The sequence below is a fragment of the Eremothecium sinecaudum genome, chromosome V, assembly GCF_001548555.1.
Source record: "Eremothecium sinecaudum strain ATCC 58844 chromosome V, complete sequence".
In the NCBI taxonomy this organism is placed as follows: domain Eukaryota; kingdom Fungi; phylum Ascomycota; class Saccharomycetes; order Saccharomycetales; family Saccharomycetaceae; genus Eremothecium; species Eremothecium sinecaudum.
In genome coordinates, this window is record NC_030896.1 from 628,926 (window position 1) to 642,410 (window position 13,485).

The 13,485-nt window shown below is 39.5% G+C and overlaps 6 protein-coding genes across 6 annotated transcripts; 3 read left to right on the forward strand and 3 right to left on the reverse strand.

Annotated features, from left to right (window-relative positions):
- Positions 1-265: 265 nt before the first annotated feature.
- Positions 266-3,439, forward strand: RGA2 (GTPase-activating protein RGA2; the record flags this gene model as incomplete). The annotated part of the gene is made up of 1 exon (XM_018132466.1): positions 266-3,439. The coding sequence occupies one exon, from the start codon at positions 266-268 to the stop codon at positions 3,437-3,439; it is 3,174 nt and encodes a 1,057-aa protein (XP_017988253.1).
- Positions 3,440-3,723: 284 nt separating this feature from the next.
- SDH6 (Sdh6p) lies at positions 3,724-3,960 on the reverse strand (the record flags this gene model as incomplete). Its single annotated transcript, XM_018132465.1, has 1 exon — positions 3,724-3,960. One exon carries the CDS (start codon positions 3,958-3,960, stop codon positions 3,724-3,726), a length of 237 nt encoding a protein of 78 aa, XP_017988254.1.
- A 272-nt stretch (positions 3,961-4,232) lies between these two features.
- On the forward strand, positions 4,233-5,849 carry AW171_hschr53194 (HEL021Wp; the record flags this gene model as incomplete). Its single annotated transcript, XM_018132464.1, has 1 exon — positions 4,233-5,849. One exon carries the CDS (start codon positions 4,233-4,235, stop codon positions 5,847-5,849), a length of 1,617 nt encoding a protein of 538 aa, XP_017988255.1.
- Positions 5,850-6,371: 522 nt separating this feature from the next.
- ADE2 (phosphoribosylaminoimidazole carboxylase ADE2) lies at positions 6,372-8,072 on the reverse strand (the record flags this gene model as incomplete). Its single annotated transcript, XM_018132463.1, has 1 exon — positions 6,372-8,072. One exon carries the CDS (start codon positions 8,070-8,072, stop codon positions 6,372-6,374), a length of 1,701 nt encoding a protein of 566 aa, XP_017988256.1.
- A 318-nt stretch (positions 8,073-8,390) lies between these two features.
- Positions 8,391-11,357, reverse strand: AFI1 (Afi1p; the record flags this gene model as incomplete). The annotated part of the gene is made up of 1 exon (XM_018132462.1): positions 8,391-11,357. The coding sequence occupies one exon, from the start codon at positions 11,355-11,357 to the stop codon at positions 8,391-8,393; it is 2,967 nt and encodes a 988-aa protein (XP_017988257.1).
- A 631-nt stretch (positions 11,358-11,988) lies between these two features.
- YRA1 (RNA-binding protein YRA1) lies at positions 11,989-13,344 on the forward strand (the record flags this gene model as incomplete). The annotated part of the gene is made up of 2 exons (XM_018132461.1): positions 11,989-12,234; positions 12,916-13,344. The coding sequence occupies 2 exons, from the start codon at positions 11,989-11,991 to the stop codon at positions 13,342-13,344; spliced, it is 675 nt and encodes a 224-aa protein (XP_017988258.1).
- Positions 13,345-13,485: the final 141 nt, after the last annotated feature.

A 13,485-nucleotide genomic window follows, 5' to 3' on the forward strand; every position in this document is an offset into this window, starting at 1 on the left:
GTGAGATATTTTACAAACATTCTCCACGTATACGAATCTATTTGTTCACGAGCTTTAAGAGAATAAACGTTCTGTTAGATAACAGACAACCGAAAGCATCTGTATTGATAGCAGCTAAAGTTCCTGAAGTTGTTGGTCTCGGGCCTTAAGGTGTTTTATTATTATTATTAAGCCTAGTGATCATTTATTATAGTGAAGACAGCTTACAGTCGCTATTTTTATCTTTACAAGAAGTTTGTCAGCTATTTAATCCAGTGTTATAATCATGTCGGTTTCGCAAAGTGGAAGTGTGTTGTCAACTGTGAGTGGCGGTACTAAGGTCCTGCCTCCTAGCTGTACAAGGTGTCGTCTATCTATTAACTCAGGACATGCTTATGAACTGGGAGGAGATAGATGGCACACCCAATGTTTCAAGTGTTATAAGTGCAACAAAGAGTTGACATGCGACTCTGATTTCCTGGTTTTAGGTACAGGTACATTAATATGCTTTGAGTGTGCGGATTCCTGCAAGGGTTGTGGGAAGAAAATCGATGATCTAGCTATAATACTTTCGTCTTCCAAAGAAGCTTACTGTTCCGATTGTTTCAAGTGTTGTAAATGTGGAAAGAAAATTGATGACCTTAAGTACGCGAAGACGAAAAGAGGGTTATTCTGTATTTCGTGCCATGAACGCCTGTTAGCGAAGCGTAAGAACGCTGAGGAGAAAAAGCGTCGCCTCCAGAAAGAACTTCCTACGGTGCCGGCCAAAATTCCCCAAATTGCCTCTTCAGCTGTTTCAGATTTTGAGACTACGCGGGCTCCGGCAAAGACTTCTTCTGGTGCACACCTTTCCCCGCAATCTTTGGCGGATTTAGAAGATTCTCGTGATCCAACAAAAACTTCTGGAACACCCCTTTCTCCTAAATCTATTAAATCTGCTACTGAACCTTTCGAAGATATTGGCCAAAGCTCATACATGTCTGATAATAGCTCCCCAATACCTACTGAGGAGTCTCGTTTCACCAGCAGCGTCATATTTGATGAGGCAGAGAGGGTACGTCCAGCAGACAGTTTACGGAGGGATAGCAATGTTACCTATGAGAGACATGCCGGTATTTCATCCAAACCAAATCAACACAAACGTGTATCTTCGATCAAATCCAATTCATGGTCCGTGGTTGCGCAGTTTCTCGAGGACGACGAAGATGACCCCGTTAACGGAGATGCTGATGTCCCTACTCTTATCCAACAAATTAATGACAATAACACTAATGAAACTAATAATAAAACCTTGGAAGTAGATGCGCTGGAATTCAATTCAAGGGAACCTCAATACCTTACTTCTGAATCTTCTAGAAGACTTCTTGCTGAGAACAACAAAATAGTTAACGGCGCAGGTGGATACACTCAAGAATTTAATACTGATACTCTGGAAGGGCTTCAAAGGCACTATTCAGTTGATGAAGTATTGAAAAGGACATTATCGAAGGAAGAAAATCCAGATCCACATTATGTAAACAACGTGTCTGAGGGCGAATTAGCAAGTAACTTTCTTCTCAATAAAACACCACTACGAAACAAGGAGGACCCACTGCAGTCAAAGTCACCATTACATAGACGGGGTGTCATTATGTCTGACAGCGGCGAGTTTATTGGCGATTTATTAGTTCCCCCAGATGATGGATTACATCTCTCTTCAGGGAAACACAGCGTACCACCAATATTTTTGGATGGTGCCGACCTTTCTCCATCTCAGTTAGACTATCAAGAAAGAAGGCGAAGCAAACCCTCCAGTCTCTCAGTTTTTGCCAAGTATGACGGTCCAACCAGCACTGCAAGTTCTCAAGCCAGTTCCATACAAAACTCGACTTCAAGCCAATCTCTGGATCCAAAATATTCTAAATCACCATCAAACCAAGGAAGCACTAGTGGGAAAAGCTCGGTAACAAGGTCTGGGTCCGTTCGAAATAAGGTTGCTAATCTTATCCACAGTAAAAAGTCTAGCACACCTAACAAAAACCAGCAAATCGATTCTAACATAGATACACATACAGGTTGGGGCGTTACATTCAGGAACCAGCAGCAAGACTTTAATTTCCTGGGAGGTTCTAGCAACGGTCGTAAATTAAGCAATCCCCATGGTCGTGGGCAAAGTGATTCCACTATCTACAGTCAAATATCTCCGAAATCCTCTAGCAAGCAGTCATTTGGCCACAGCAGGTCTCGAAGTGGATTTGCAAGCGCATCTCGTGTTGCTGTCAATATGACACCACCATTAAGCACACATCACTTACCAATGATTAATAAAGCATCATCTAAGGACGAGTATAATGATGACAAAACTCCTACAAACGATGAATTCTTTAAAAGGGACCTAATAAACGAAGAGCTTACACTTCGTCAGTTGAGAATGGTAACGGGTGAACTTCAGAACACAAAGAACCAATTATTATCTCAGATTGACCAGCTAAGGAAGACCAAGGAGGAACTCCAATACCAGGTTGATATGCTTAGAATGGAGCGCAGAGAATACCAATCAAACCTTTCTGAAGAGATGGACGAGACTCAGGTAGCTATTAAGCAAGTTGTGACATCAACCACCTCCAGTACAAAGCCAAGATTCTGGAAACTCTTCAGCGGCAAACCAACCCACTCCGGTCATTCGAACAACAATAGTGCTGCTTCAGGTTCAGGCCAAAACGGAAGTTCAAACTCTTCACCCTTTGGAAATATTTCACACCCCATCCTCCAGAATCCGAACGAATTCGAAGATTGGAAATTAATTTCAGTAAACCCTGGCGCCGATCTATACAGATCCACTTTGGTCCTGAGGGTAGCATACGAAGGCAATGAGCTACCAATGATCCTCTCGACATGTATTGCCCATATAGAAGCAAGTATGGATCACATAACTAGTGAAGGCATATACAGGAAATCCGGATCCCAGGTACTAATCGAACAAATAGAAAATGAATTTATTCAATGGAAATCAGACAGCCAAATCTCCGAGCGCTTATATGAATTTCTAAATCAAGACATACACGCTGTAACTAGCGTCCTGAAGCGTTATTTAAGAAAGCTTCCTGACCCAATACTCACCTTTCAGGTTTATGAGCCTCTAATGCAGCTTGTTCGCGAGGAAAAGTTATGCTCTACTTTATCATTAAAATCCGCAAAAAATAGCCAAGTCTATCCATCGATTGTCACTAAACTTGCTAGCCTACTTCGACTGCTACCAACTGAACACTTATCAGTTTTAAAAGCGCTTTGTCAACATATTAACCTCATTGCAAAATATCAGGATCTGAATCTAATGAACTTGAATAATTTATCCCTTGTCTTTACGCCAAGTTTAATCAGAGACTACAGTGGTGAAAAGGACATAACAGATATGAAAGAAAGAAATTATTTAATTGGGTTCATATTCACCCACTACGATGACATTTATGCAAGTTTGTGATAATGATTAACTACTAAAAAGAGGAGAAGATTAATACCGCATCATCAGAATGCGTATGAATGGCAGCAATATAGTATTGATTAGCTTTTTTGTATTATTACTTATCTATTGTTTTCATATGGAAGGGGGAGAAGATAAAGGTATGATGAAGCATGTAAGTACATAATATGACTTCTCGCGTCTAATATTCTCTACCAGTTATCACTAAAACAGTTAAGTTAGTTAAAGAATCACATTCATTATTAACATGTGGAATTCCATGTGATATTTTAGAATGCATTAACTTAATGTATGTCTTTTAATTCATGACTTGAGTACAGATCAAGCCGCTTATTACCAACACGTAGTAAATGTTCTATTGTGCTAAATTCCTTTCTTGATATATTTCTATACTTATCAAATTCGCTGCGTGCAAACTTAATAAAGTGCGGTGTGGTTGACGCTGACTTTGTATACGCGATTCGAATTGATCTCCTGTATAGGTGTAATACATCCCTTTGAAGCCCGCTTAGTCGTACCATTTTCAGTTTTGCACAAGATAACTTATTAGATAAATAAGGAAGAAGGATTCACAGTATATTAGGGCTCTGTTCAGATTATACTTTAGTTTACGGTACCTTGCTTTAGAAAATCCGAAGGCACTAACAAATTGGTTTTATTCTAGTTTTTTGTTGAATGCTGTGTTGTTTTACATTTGGGATTTCAAAGTTCACTATTTAAAAGAAGTGTGAAAGTTAGTTAAGTGATTACTTGACTACTGACATCAGCTAATTTCTTTGTCGCTTCGCTTAACATGAGCGCTTATGTTAAGCTGTTTGCTGAAGAGGTTTCGGATGAAAAAGTGATTAATCTAGAGGAAGTTAAATGGTACCTATCATGTTTATTTGGTCTTTGGTATGTTTTTGTTCTTACAGTAGTCAGTTACGGTTGGTTAGAGATAATTACCAAGTTTAGAAATCGCGGACATAATGATAGGCTTGAAGAAGCCGATAAGGAGCCCGTGACAATTATACGACCGTGTAAGGGTGTTGATGCGGAGATGGAAGCGTGTCTTGAAAGTTCAATATTACAGGATTATCCAAGGGACAAGATTGAGGTTATATTTGCTGTTTCAAATGTTGATGACGCTACTGGTCCGATCAGTATAATCAAGTCGCTTTTGGCTAAATACCCTGGGTACGATATCAAACTATTGATTGGGGAGGATGATTACGGCATAAACCCAAAAGTCAACAATCTTACTAAGGCTTATATGCTAGCGAAGCATGATATTATCTGGATAATGGATTCTAATGTATGGAGTTTGCCGAAAACGTTGTCACAGAGCGTTGCAAGCTTACAGTTTTCACTAGATAATGGGAGGAAAACGAAGAGGCCGGTAGTTCTGACACATCACCTTCCGGTCGGAATTAGTTTGAGAAGCGAGCTGATTGGTGACAGGCTCGAAGAGACGTTTCTTTCCACCGCTCACTGTAAACTATACGTTGCAATTAATAAATTGAGTCTCCTTCCATGTGTAAATGGAAAAAGTAACTTATTTAGGCGAAGCGCTCTTGATGAGGCTGTTCATATGATTGGGGAGGGTAAGATCGGTAATGCTTTTAAGGACAAGGCTGAAATAGAGTATGCGAAGAAAATCTCGACGTCTAGAGACGCTGTGTCACTGTCAGGGAATAAGTGCGTTGAAATTACTTTCGACGGGTCATTCCAAGAGCGCATAGTGCATATTCCAACCAAACAGCCGAACCATGGGATCGGCTTCTTTGCTAGATACTATGGTGAAGATAATATGATTGGTACTGCGCTATGGGAGTCAAGTCATGGGCGCACAGCTATGATTGGGCACTCTGTTTATCAGCCTTTGGATTCCAAGACTAATAAGCTTAGTTTTTCGAATTATGTGAATAGGCGGGTGAGGTGGATTCGTGTGCGGAAGTATATGGATTTATTGCCGACCCTGTTGGAACCGCTTACTGAATCCATTTTACTTGGAGCGATAGGTGCCTTTGGGATACCTAGGATAGTTCCAGCGCTTGCAGCTGATCCGAAAAAGAATAGCGTGCTCTTCTTTGTGCTGCACATGATCATCTGGTGCTTTATGGACAGGATGCAGTATAATACACTGTTCCCAAGAGATTACAGATTGGACGATTTTGTGAATGAAGAAGCTAGTTTGCCCTATTTTCTTGATTACGAGTTTCATTATCGGTACCTTACTGACTGGTTCATGTTTTGGGTGTTGCGTGAAGCTTTATCATTTCCTATATGGCTCGTTGCCATGTGCGGCTCAAAAGTCACATGGAGGGGTAAAGAATTTAAAGTTAACCTTAGTATGCCTGAGGTTGATGTAATTTCACATGGTGCGTTAAAGAACTCTAAGCAAACCTTAGTATATCCGAGGTTGGCGTAAAGGAGATTTGCTAAAATTGCAGAAATACCGCTAGAATTCAAGGCTTTTTGCAAAATGCATTTAAGTTCGATTCGTGCTATTCTACTTACTAGCGAGAATTTGGAGCTTTGTCCAATTTCTACAGTGCCCCCCATGTTGTACCTGTGAACATACGTTGTCAGCCAATGGTATAATACGGAGAGCAATGCAATATTCTATATTCAATGGTACCTCATTTAATTTAAATACCTGGCCGGAGCATACTCTTGGGGCTATCGTGGTAAATGCTGCAGGCTACTGTATTGCAAAAATATACTTTCGCCAGTTAGTTATTGCTGCTACCAGGGTATAATGAAGCTATTTGTCAAGATATAATAATTTAATCAGTGAATGGTAACTCTAATAAACTACAGTTGGAGCGCTATGTATGATGCGCTCACATCAATTATGATTAGATATGGTTATAGGAAGCTCCAGCTGTTCAATTATCACTCTTAATGAATTAATACTTGATTTAATACTGTCTACTTGATTTAATACTATTCAATTACCTAAATACTTTTTGTAGCCAATCGTTTCTAGTTTTTCAGCCTTTTCCAAGACTTCACGCTCTTGCTTCAACAAGAATTGACTCATCAAGTTCTGGTACTTAGTACTGTGCATACCCAGCATCCTGACTGCCAGCAAGGCGGCATTAGTGCTGTTATTAATTGCTACCGTTGCCACTGGAACGCCTCTAGGCATTTGAACGATAGAATGCAATGAATCTACACCATCTAACACAGATCCTTTGACCGGAACACCGATAACAGGGAGCGGAGTCATTGCGGCCACCATACCAGGGAGATGTGCAGCACCGCCAGCACCTGCAATAATAACCTTAATACCACGTTGCGAAGCTTCAATTGCAAACTTCGACATCCTATGTGGGGTTCTATGGGCAGAAACAATTGTAACTTCGAATGGAACGTCAAACTGGGAAAGGACATCTGCCGCTTTGCTCATTACCGGCAAATCAGAATCAGAACCCATAATAATGCTTACCAGTGGCGCTTTTGAAGCACTATCGGATACATTTTGATCATGGGATGAAGCGTTTCCAGTAACGATAGCCTGAAGCTTTGACTCGGCTTCCTCCATCGATGATGCGATAACATTTATGTGGCCCATCTTCCTCTTAGGACGAGATTCCTTACCGTATAAGTAAACAGATACACCGGGCATTCCTAAGGCTTGCTTACAAAGTTGTAGCTCGCCATTTACGTTATTATTATCGCCAAGAACATTGAGCATGATCGCATTCGTAGATGGAACAGTAAAATTAGAGAAGTCTTTTGGCATTGGTAAACCCAAAATAGCTCTGATATGTGCTTCAAATTGAGATGTGACACAAGCATCAATGGTATAATGACCTGAATTATGAGGTCTTGGTGCAATTTCATTAATTAGAAGCTCGCCATTTTCCATGTAAAACATTTCAACACCAAATATACCTGCGCCGGGAAAGGTCCCCACAGCATTCTCCGCTAAAATCTTAGCCTTTAATTGGATGGAATCACTAACGCGGGCTGGTGCATAACACAAGTGACAAATATTATCCCTATGGATTGTTTCAACAACAGGATAAGAATACAATTTTCCATCCACTGAACGAACGATCATAACTGCTAATTCCTTTACGAATGGAGCCCACTTTTCCGCATACAGTGGTCTATCACCAAGAAATTCCAACGCTTCAGGTATCGATTCTTCAGACTTAACAACAAAGTTACCTCTTCCGTCATACGCAAGAGTTCTAGCCTTCAATAAGTATGGATATGCAAATTTATTACCAATCTTCTTTAATGTCTCAACAGAGGGCGATTCAATAATTTGAGGCTCAGCAACAGCTATCCCATTTTCAATTAGGTGTAGTTTCTGTCTATATTTGTCTTGAATCAACCAGATAGTCTCCGGAGAAGGATAAATTTCCAGTTTTGGGTATTTGGTCCGCAATGATTTAAGAGTTGCAACATCGACATGCTCTATTTCCACAGTTAAAACATCACACTTTGCAGCCAACTTTTCAATACTACTAGTATCACTATAACTTCCATTAATATGCTCCACTACGGCGTTAATTTGCTTTGCGGGTGAACCGGGGTTATCTAAAATACAGGTTTTGACGTTAAGCCTGTTAGCGGCCTCAACGATCATACGTCCCAACTGACCACCTCCCAAAATACCAACAACGCGAGAATCCATTTCAATAGTTTGCAAATAAAAAGGTATAGACGCTTAGTGATACAGAATGAAACTAAGTTCTTAAGATATGGAGTTCTTTCGTTAGGTGTATTCATTATATATCTGCCAATTAAATCCATCTTTTGAGAACAGAGTCAAACGTGATCATTATTAACGACATGGTAAACTGAGATCACCAACCTAAAAATATGAGAAGCCCAATATGAATAATATGTACCAGAATTGGTTTTTAAACTTGTTATTAATTATACTATGCTTTATTTGTCAACTCATTTTCCGTTCTATTCTGCACAAAAAGTTGTTTTGAAAGTTACGTAATTACTGAATTGATTCATTGTAATTGTCACGATGAATGGAATATATGCTTGAAAACGAAGGGCCTTCAGGAAAAGTTGAAGACGAAGACTTGGTGGTTACTCGAACGTTAGCTGGAGAATCGAGGTATTTCCAATCATCTATACCGTAAAGCTCAAGGCGTGTTAGCGAATCAATAAGATCACTCTTCGAAGATTTACTGCTGAGATCGGTTGATTTAGAATCGTGAGGATTTCGTGAGGATATCAGCTTCAAGTCCTGCAATAGTTCTTGTCTATTTGCTGATAACGGTAGATTATGAGATTCTATTTGGGGAGATAAAACAGGCGCATTATCAGCAAAGTTGAAGGAAGCGGCAGGAAATGGTGAGCTTTTCGATACGTCTTTTGTAAGACTTGAATCATTACTGTGATTTGGTATTGGAGAAACCGCTAGTTGTGCCTCCCTTTTCAGAGTGCGGTATATCATGGGAAAGATGGGATTTAGTTTCTTATCAATGAGAAGTTGTCCAATGTGATGCCTTTCAAGTCTCATCAACAACTTGAGCGCGAGTTTCCTTATTCTATCAACCATGTAGGGACAATCAGAGATCTGATTACTCGTGATTGACAAGTCGTCTCTCGTGTTGTAGACGAGATTGTTTTCAAGAAATTGTTCATAGTATTTTGTTACCATTGTTAGATTACCATCTGGAAAGGAAAATGTACTAGCCGATGTCTTTGAATTATCCAAACTTAGCCCCTTTTCGACGCTACGCGGAAAGGTATTACTACTTCCGGAAGAATGCTTACTACTTGTAGGATATAATCCAGCAGTTGTAACATCCATCACAGGATACAATAGTAAGGGGTAAAATAATAGCCCCAAACCTTTATCAACGGATAGATAGTCAATAACGTTAGCCTGAGTATAATTTACTCCATCAGCGCCATTCAAATTCCTGAGTTCGTGACGAAGAACTTTTGTGAGATTTATTTTTGAGAAATCTGCCTTCCGAAGGTCAAACTGATCAAATGCGCGAGTAGTAGGATAGTTAAGACATACATTTAAAAATGTGCTCAAATGGGTCTTATCCAAGCAAATAAACTTGTATATCTCTTTCAAAAGGCAGTATATTTTTAATAAAACACGCTCTTTACTATCTTTCGATTTGTCATGGGGGAAGAAAGCTTGATGTAGGGACTTTTCCATATCATTTAATAATCGAATAACCCTTAATGAGCTATACTCAAAAAACTCTGGAAATATTACAAAATCCTTGTAAGTCAGCATATACTCGTCAGTCAACAGCATGTCGGTAGATATTGAAACATCATTCCCCAGCTTCGGAAGAAGATGAATCAACTGCAAGATAGTGACTCTTTTAAACACGTTGAGCACTGTTTGATTGTCATGTTGCTGCTGCATGGTATACTGCATGAACTTTTGGAGCAAACCCATTTTCAGTGATTCATTTGCGGAAGTCACTGAATTGGAAGTTTTGGAAAAGATCTTCATCAAGAAGTCACTACTCCTAACTGATGCATGGTGCAAAGAGCCCGTCGAAGTCCGATGTGAAGGGGCGGTATTTGGTGATGACTGAGAAATTAGAATTCCGGTATCCAAATTATAGTATACATCCCAGACATTCTTTTGTAACTCGAATATTGGATTGGATACGCCAACGATAAAATAGAGTTCGCTTGAATGTGGCTGCGATAATTCGTACCGCAAATCATCAACCATACTTATATCCATATATGGAAAAACCACGACAGATCCATTACGAATATACTTGTGTTCAAATGCGTGAATAAAGTTGGATAACGCAAGCACCAATTGACATAAACTATCTGTGGATAATTCCATGGAATTGATCATTAACCGCCAGGGTGGAGCATCCCGAGGTAACTTGGAAAGGTGAGGGATAAATGCACTTAAAAACTTCACAACATGATCCTTATAATTTATATCAACTTCAATATCATTATATTTGATCATGTTAATGTGAATAGGAATTCTTGTAAAATAATGTGGAACTGCAATTGGCTTAAAGTTGTCAAACCTGTATATCAGTGTACTCTGTTTAAAGGCAATTGAGTTACCATTCTTATCAGTTTCCGGTAACTCACTAACCCTTAACAACTTCTTCAAAGCTTTCCCTTGAGGATCCAATAGTTCATGTATTATTTCATCGTTGTTTATGGAATTTAAAACGTTTTGAAGAAGCTTGTTAGAATGAATTCTTACCATCAAGCTAAGATCTAAGCTGTTTATCAGGTCAAAACAGTCTTTCAAGATCTGCATTGAAGGAGACTTCATATATGCATCCAATGCCATCATAAGCAATGGCTTAAAAATAAAAAAGTTTTGTAATACGGTTCCTACCGCCAAAGACTTAATAACTGCACCACGCTCATTGCTATAATCGATTTCTGAGTGTACAACATTGAGGAAAAATAATAGATCTTTCTTAGAACTAGCTAGAGACGTCGTACTAATGCCAGCATGTTCATCCTCCTCTAGAATAACGGATCCCAATCTTGAAGGCGACGATCCGGCTGCACCATAACTACCTGTAGAATTTCTAGATATACTAGCTTCTGTAGGTGGGAAAAGACTAAAAGTCTGTGAGTATCGGTCTCTGTATAAAATAAAAACCGTAAAGTCTGATTCACCAGGACGGTTCTCTATACCATTCGGAATCATAAGTGCTGCAAGATTTGCCAAATTAGAAGTTTGGTGCTTCAGCTTCGGCAAATTCTTGGGGTATTGGTGCTTTATCATCGCACCAGATTTGTTATCAAACTCTGCAGAAAGAATGTATTCCACATTGTGCCCACAGTCAGTCGATGGAATACTATGTATCCCATTCTTCTTTTGCAACCCTCGATGAGAGCGGAAAGGCTGCTGCAAACTCTGCGATTTTTCTCCAGAATTAACACCCAATCCTTGCTGCTGATCCTTAACATTCGGATCACAACTCAACATATTAGATTAGATTTCAAACCTAAACCCCCAAATCTCCAGCAAAATAGACACCTAATCAATTATGGGTTCTTCAAGACCAAAAACAACGAACAGAAACGTTTCAAACTATCAAACAGTCAAAACCGAGTTGTAAACCACTTATCAGCTTCCGATGAGCTAGTAGTTCTATATGCGTTTGTCCGAAACGCAAATTATATGAATCTGGAACCTATAATTTTACAAACCAGACAAGTCTATAATAGAATTAATAATTAAGGCTGACCAATAGTCTAACTTTCTAATGATATCTCAATAAGCAACTAGGGGTTAATTCATCTCTTGTAAGGTAGCGGACATGTCAATACAAGTTCGGAATAACGAAAACACACAAAATTACATTTCGTTAGATGGAACATATAAGTTACCCGGCCAGAACAGTTTCCGAAAATGGTAATGAAATGATCGATCGAAATATGAACCTGAAAGAAAAAAAGTATTTAATAAGACGTCTTTTCCCCTGGTGTGCTGTTTATTTTCGTTACGTTTTGGATGGCAACTTGAAGTTATTGCTTGATTTAGTTGAACTAGGCATAAATTTGAGCTGGAAACAACCTCATTAGCGTAACTGATTTAAAGTTAAAAATATTACATCATGTCAGCAAATTTGGATAAAGCCTTGGACGAGATTATTGACTCCAACAAAAAGCACGCTAGAAAGGCTAATAAAGCAGGCCCAAGGAAGATGTCAAAGAATATCCGTCGCAAAGGCCCTATTTCTTCAAGTGCTAGAAAGCCTATGATCTCTTTAGAGAAGGCTAGCAGTATATTAGATGCGGCTTATGCGACGAAGGTAAATGTCGAGGGTTTACCAAGAGATATCAAAGAAGATGCGGTTAGAGTATGTTGACCAGGATGGTTTTTGAAAAATGATGAAGGAGATTGATTGCCTTTTTTGGTGAGTTATAATCTGCTTTGCGCACGTGCGTGGTATTTATGGGCGCCAGGGACGTGCTTCGGATTTTCTCACGAAGGATTAATTCAGGGAAGTACTGTTGTGACGAGTTTTTCATGTGACTGGGTATTACCGTTATAAAGGAACAAGCCCTTAATACGAATACACATTAGTGGACCTAGGGGACGACCCATGAGTGGCTGTTGCTGGTGTCGATCCTTTTATGCCCGTACTCGCAGGTAGAGTATATGGGACAGTTCAATTTCTATTCTATGCCGTAATTGGCGATGGAAAGTTTGAATAGGGCCGGGTATAGCCGAGCCTCTCATGGTAGGAGGAGAGTTGTTCGGACATCCCGATAGGTTGTGTGATAGATTATCTTAAAGCTAAGTTCCAAGGTTGCCTAATGAAACCTCATGAGAAAACAAGGTTACAACAGTAGATCTGGAAGTAGTTTCTCTGTCTGAGACTAGAGGCTTTTAGCAGTGAATTTCCTGGCGGGGATTACATCCACTGGCGCTATATAAGCAGTGCAAAGGCGTTTAATGTCCCAAGGCGAGAGATGCGTTTCCTTTTTTAAAATTTTTCTTTTTTGATAATGGACGACTAAACTAACATATATTACAGGACTTTTTCAGATCCAGTGTAGGCGGTTTACAAAGGGTGTTGTTGAGTTACAATGAAAGAGGTAATTCAACTGGTATGGCAACATTGACATTTGCAAATGCGGAGAAGGCTCGTGAAGCGGTCAAGAAATTTAATGGTGCTCCAATTGATGGTGGAAAGTCCAAATTAAGATTGAATTTGATCGTCGACCCTACCAGAAAGCCTTTATCAGCTAGAATCGCTCCAGTTAATAAAGGCAAGGACAGGGTACTAAGGCCAGTCCCAAGGAGAGACGCTCCAAGGAAAGAGGCTACAAGAAGGGATTCCAGAGCACCTAACAAGAAAACTGCTATGGCAAAAGCTGAGAAGAGAAGATCCAAGCCCCAAAAGAAGTCTTTGGAACAACTAGACCAAGAGATGACCGACTATTTTGAAGACTCAAACAAATAGGTCTGTAAGACAAGGTTCCATTTATTTCACCCTAAATGATATATTTTGTACTATTACCTGAAAGGTTAATTTGTGTTTGTGTATGTACTTAATCTTAAGACCTATATATGTAGTGTAAACCCATGAAAACGATAAATTTAG